Source organism: Leptonychotes weddellii, chromosome 3 (assembly GCF_054177405.1).
Source record: "Leptonychotes weddellii isolate Sample4059 chromosome 3, ASM5417740v2, whole genome shotgun sequence".
Taxonomy (NCBI): Eukaryota; Metazoa; Chordata; class Mammalia; order Carnivora; family Phocidae; genus Leptonychotes; species Leptonychotes weddellii.
The window spans coordinates 43,175,560-43,181,559 of record NC_138371.1 but is presented as its reverse complement, the minus strand read 5'-3'; the positions used below and the strand labels follow the sequence as shown (position 1 = coordinate 43,181,559).

Sequence of the window (6,000 nt, the reverse complement as noted above, 5' to 3'; positions counted from 1 at the left end):
TACCAGACAAATATTTACTATCAGCAAAATAAAAACAAACAAAGCATTTTTGCATCGAAAGCCTGACATTCTGATCCACTGGATTTAGATTTTTTCCTAAGTATAATAATATTAAAAAATCTCTTTGGGTACTCAACATATTAGAAGTACAACTACCTATTTATAATTGCTAACTTCAAACAATATGACTCATCAGTAAGCACCAGCACGATACTTTAGCAGTCATCTTATGTGGAATGACAAGTGGAAGACAAAACAACAATGGGTCACCAAATTCTTTCATCTGTTACTCTAAAAAAAATTTATTTAAAAAACCTAAATGCACAAACATGATTAAACATTTAAAACTTAAACTGAAATAAGTTATAAGACTTCCTTTTTCCCTTTTACAAGAAAAAAAAAGTTTCAAACATAAAAGGTAAACTTTAGTTCTAAATATTTTCTTGGGCTTTTTTTTAATTGTTTTCTAATACTGTTTTATTAAATTACTCGTCCAGTCGCTTCTTCAGGTTCTCCAGGTGTTCCACTTCAGCATCTTGTAATGCCAGTACCATTGCTTTAGACAAGGAGGGATTATATGAAATAGTCATTAAACAGCACAAATCTGTTAAATCTCTCTGACACTTCTAGCAGCGACTAATTTTAAAGAGCTTGAATAGAAGTAATTGTGACTTTAAAAATATTAAATTTCAGGTTTAATAGTATGGAGAGTTATTTAAGGCTAATAACTGGAAATATTCATCTCTAATGCTATTTTTTGTGTGTGCAGGTGCCATTTATCATCTGCATCATAAATTCCCATTAGAAACTTATTTTGTATATATTTTTCAGGTCAGCTCATTTCAGATCAAGTGGCAGAAATCGTATCTAAATATGACCCCAAAGTTTACAGCATCAAGTATAATAACCAGTTAGCAACTCGGACTGCTCAAGCTATTTTTGATGACAGTTATTTGGGTGAGTAAAACCAAAATATGGATTCATTTTATGGAGTTGCAGTGTTATTTTTCCTGTATTTGCATATGCTACTTTAAGCGGGAAAATCTTTTATGTTGAAATAGATTAAGATTTTTTTAAAAAATACAAAGAACAGGAACATAACAATTTCAAATTGTTATTGAGTACTTAGGTTATGTTATATTTCAGTAGTTGAAATTTAAGAGCAGTTATTTATACAATGATTAATAATAATAGAAAGCTCTTATTTTTAAAGATTCATTATTTTTTATTTTTTAACCTTTTTTTTTGAGAGAGTGCTCAGATGGGGGATGGGGCAAGGCAGAGAGAGAGAGAGAGAGAGAGAAAGAGAGAGCCTTAAACAGGCTCCAAGCCCAGCACAGAGCCTAATGTGGGGCTCAGTCTTAAGACCTTGAGATCATGACCTGAGCCAAAATCCAGACTCGGATGCTCAACCAACTGAGCCACCTAGATATGCCAGTAATAATAGATAAGTTTTAAAGTATGCTTACATATTCTAGGCATTGTTCTAAGTGCTTCATCTGTAATAATTTACTTAATCTTTGTCACAAGTCTTTGAAAGTATACTGCTATTATTCCCATTTTGTAGGTAAAGAAACTGAGGCACAAAGAGGCAAAATAACTTACGTAAAGTCACTCACTTAATAACTTGCTGTTCTAAGATTCAAACCCAGGCAGTCTGACTCTTAGGCTTCTGTTAACTATATTATTCATGGTGTTAAACTATGGTCTTTGAGATTTATTAAGTTTTGTTACCTCCCTTTAAATTTCTCTTATTAAACCAAGTACATATGACAGAAGTAGTATTTTGCTGATTGAGGAAATCTGTTATTTGTTGCTCCTTTAAGATGAGTTACAGATTTACCATTTTTTTGAAATTGAAATATAATTGACTTGTAATATTATATTACTTTTAGGTATACAACATAATGATTCGGTATTTTTACATATTGTGAAATAATCATCACAATTCGTCTAGCTAACCTTTATCACCACACATAGTTAACAAATTTTTTTTTCTTGTAATGAGAACTTTTAAATTCTACTCTGTTACAACTTCCAGTATACAATGCAGTATTATTAATTATAGTCACCATGTTCTCATGACATCTCATGACTTATTTATAAGGGGGTGTTTGTACCGTTTGACCACCTTCATGCATTTTGCCCATCCCATCACCCCCTGCCTCTGGCAATCTCCGATCTCTTCTCTATAAGAAATTTACTGTTTTTAACTGACTCCTTTGTAAAATTGATAAAAGAGTCTTATTTTTCCAATAGAGATATACTATTTGAGTGTTTAACTATTTCCTTTAGATTCACTTACTATATACATGTGAATCTATTACCCCTAGAGAACAAAATATTACATTACTAAGGGAATTATTTTGACCCTTGAACAATGCAGGGCTTAGGTGCATCAACCCCTTGCGCAGTTGAAAATGCATATAACTTTGACTCCTCCGAAACTTAATTGCCTATTGTTGACCAGAAGCCTTAGCAATAACATAAAGTCATTTAACACATATTTTGTATGTCATCTATATTATATACTCTGTTCCTCCAATAAAGTAAGCTAGAAAAAAGAAAATGTTAAGAAAACCATAAGGAAGAGAACATACATTTACAAAACTGTACTACCTTTACTGAAAAAAATCCATGTAGAAGTAGGTCTGTGCAGTTCAAACCCCTTGTTCAAGAGTCAAGTCCTACTTGAAAATATTTTCAAGGAAAGCCTACTCAGCAAGTATGCTGTAGGTAACTGTTTGTGCCCTGATGGTGTTTCACATTTTGTTCCCCCTTTAGGTTATTCTGTGGCTGTCGGAGATTTTAATGGCGATGGCATAGATGGTATGATGCACTTAAACTATATTTGATCCTTCTTTAAAAATATAGACTAAGCATTTGAAACAGGTGGCATTGAAAAACCTCAGCAGTTAAAGAGTTTGAAGCCATTGCTATATGATGTAACAAGAGAAATGAGGGAGATATTAGTACATTGAGTTGAGCTTGGTCTATGTTAAACTTTCTCTAGCAGCTGCTGAAGGTTGAGCCAGCCGGTTGCTGGGGACCCCTGTGTCTTCCCGTCCGTTCCTTTCCAGCCCCAGGCATCGTAGTTTTTCTTCAGCTTCTTCCTTCTTGCTTTCTTTTTTTTTTTTTTAAAGATTTTATTTATTTATTTGACAGAGAGAGAGAGACACAGCGAGAGAGGGAACACAAGCAGGGGGAGCAGGAGAGGGAGAAGCAGGCTTCCCGCGGAGCAGGGAGCCCCCGATGCGGGGCTCGATCCCAGGACCCCGGGATCATGACCTGAGCCGAAGGCAGATGCTTAACGACTGAGCCAACCAGGCGCCCCTTTCCTTCTTGCTTTCAATAGTTTAAGTCCTCATGGAAGGGCTTTAGTTTCTTCTTCCTGTAGACATAATTTCTAACTTTCTGGGCTCTGCCTGTAAGATTGTTACTCCATTCTCTGTCCATCCATCTTCCTTCAGAGCTCAATTTAGGAATCAGAGACCTCAGCTGATTTTGACCACATTCCTGTGTCACTGCCACCTCTAACCTATTTCACTTTGCTCCAAGATTACAAATGCCTGAGGGCATGCATGCATTTATTTGAGGGTTCTCAAGAATCCTTCTGTATTTTGTAAAGATTTGATTTTTGTAGTTAAAAAATGTTATGGTCATTTATTCTGGAGTACCAATTTTTAAGATTTTTAAATTTGTTTTCTACTGAAATAATAAAACAGAGCTTAAAGCTTTCTGATATACCCATTTCCTCCTGCAGTTTTCGGTATTGGTCTCGAAAATGAGTAATTATGTTTCTCTTTTCAGACTTTGTTTCAGGTGTTCCAAGAGCAGCGAGGACTTTGGGAATGGTAGGAAAATTAAAAGGAATCTAAAAAAAAAAAAGAATCTCTGGCTTATCTTATATTTTACTGTGTTCCATATGCTTTTGTTTTTCCTCCACAGGTTTATATTTATGACGGGAAAAACATGTCCTCCTTACACAATTTTACCGGTGAGCAGGTATGCTTTTAAAATGTTTTTGTTCATTTAACATTTTAATTTTAACAGCAGCAGTCCTAATGTTTTAAAACTTTTCTTGATAATATCATAATGGTTTACATTGAATATATAATAAATATTGGTTTAATATTCAATATTGTAAATATAAAATAAGCTTTAAAGAATTGACCTTTAACCAAAGTAATTTATGTAAGCAGAGCCTTTTGTAATTGCACATTATGGCTTGTTTTTTAAGGAAATACAGAAATTGCACACATACATGTCGTACACACAAAACCATAAAACTACCTTTTTCTTTGCTGATAACATTAAATTCTCCTTTAAGAAATGATCTATGCCTTTTAATTTTTTTTTTTTAAAGATTTTATTTATTTATTTGAGAGAGAGAATGAGACAGAGAGCATGAGAGAGGGGAGGGTCAGAGAGAGAGGCAGACTCCCTGCTGAGCAGGGAGCCCGATGCGGGACTCGATCCAGGGACTCCAGGATCATGACCTGAGCCGAAGGCAGTCGCTTAACCAACTGAGCCACCCAGGCGCCCTGCCTTTTAATTTTATTAGATGCAAAACAAAGCATGGCACAGATGTGTAAATTATAGATATTATAAGTAAACCTCATATGTAGTACCTGAAATAAAACATTTCAGTTAAAAAGTAGTACTTTTAATTATAAGACTGATGAAACACTGACCTCTACCTCTGAAACTAATTAATTAGTTAATTGAATTTAAATAAAAAATACATATATTTTTTAAAAAGCAGTACTTTTAGGTACTAGACATTCTCTGCAGGTACAGGCATTTTATAGCATTTTGTATTGTATATCTCAGAGAATTAAATGACAGGTTAGAAATGACAAAGGGAAAATTAGCAGGTACAGGAAAAATAAATGTCTCCCAGTTTGCAGATCTGGGTGGGATTGAAGCCCACTTCCTGTTCAGTAGAGATTATTGGGCTTTGCAAGAGGATCGATAGGATAAGGAAGTAGACTCATGGTCCCCAGAAACCTCTTCCCATGTGTGGTTGTCAGGGGTGGTACACAGCACAGAATGGCCTGCCGCTGACGGGCCCGTTGTGGTAGGGGTGGGTATCCCTTTGTGCGGCTGTGACGTCTTGACCTCCAGCAGCTTCTCCTGTTGGATGCCCATGTGTGTCTCATGGATCAGTCCACGATGCTTTCTTTATTACTCCTCAGCTGTTTTGTGGTGGGGGGGAGGAATACGGGCTTTGCTTTAAGACAGAGCTAGGCTCTAAATTCTCAGTCTTACTGCATCCGACAGAGGTATATGCCATTGTAAATCCGGTGGATCATTTGTAAAAATAGGGATACTGGTAACTTCCATATGGGGTTGTAGTAACAATCAAATGAAAACCTTTCAATCCTGGTGCCCAGGATAAAATTTGTTGCAGTAAATGCCCTGCTTTCTTTACAGTTTTAAGTAGAGCATCCTGCAACACTAGGACCTGACCATAGTATTCTGTTAAATTGCAGTGCAAATACAATACACTTTATACACATGCTCTGATCTTGTAATTGAATGCAGACTGCCCCTATCATTGTCGTAGTTAATTGAATCAACCCAAAATAGATAATGTAGGAATCTCCCGTATCATTCCCTCTTAATAGCTCCACTAATCAAATTTTGGAAGCTTTGCTAACTTTCCTTTTTTTGGTTTGTTGACTCATTCCTCACCTTAGTTCATCTTTAAACTGTCATCTCTTTTAGTTTTGCTTTGCGTGTTGGGTTATCTTTAGAACTTTTCTTTTCACATTTATTTCCAGCCAGGCTGCTCTGTCCGTGATGGCCAGTAGTCTCCTGTAGTGGGGGAAAGGACATTCCTTCTCTCTACACATAATCCTGTAATAAATCCAAAAACATTTGTACTGTGTATAATTCAAAAGCAAAGCCACTGGCAAGTAATCAGTTGGGACGTGAGACAAGAACATAGTCATTCCAGTGTCTTTCTAAAGAGTGATTTCTTGAGGGTAGCAGTGT

At 35.9% G+C, this 6,000-nt stretch overlaps 1 protein-coding gene across 2 annotated transcripts in view; it reads left to right on the top strand.

Moving 5' to 3' along the window:
- ITGAV (integrin subunit alpha V) overlaps positions 1-6,000 on the top strand; it is a 94,211-nt gene that overhangs the window by 50,731 nt on the left and 37,480 nt on the right. For both annotated transcript variants that reach the window (XM_081814019.1, XM_081814018.1), the window contains exons 7-10: positions 832-957; positions 2,785-2,829; positions 3,811-3,854; positions 3,949-4,005. In XM_081814019.1, coding sequence (XP_081670145.1) covers positions 832-957; positions 2,785-2,829; positions 3,811-3,854; positions 3,949-4,005 — 272 coding nt within the window. The remainder of the gene's footprint in view (positions 1-831; positions 958-2,784; positions 2,830-3,810; positions 3,855-3,948; positions 4,006-6,000) is intronic.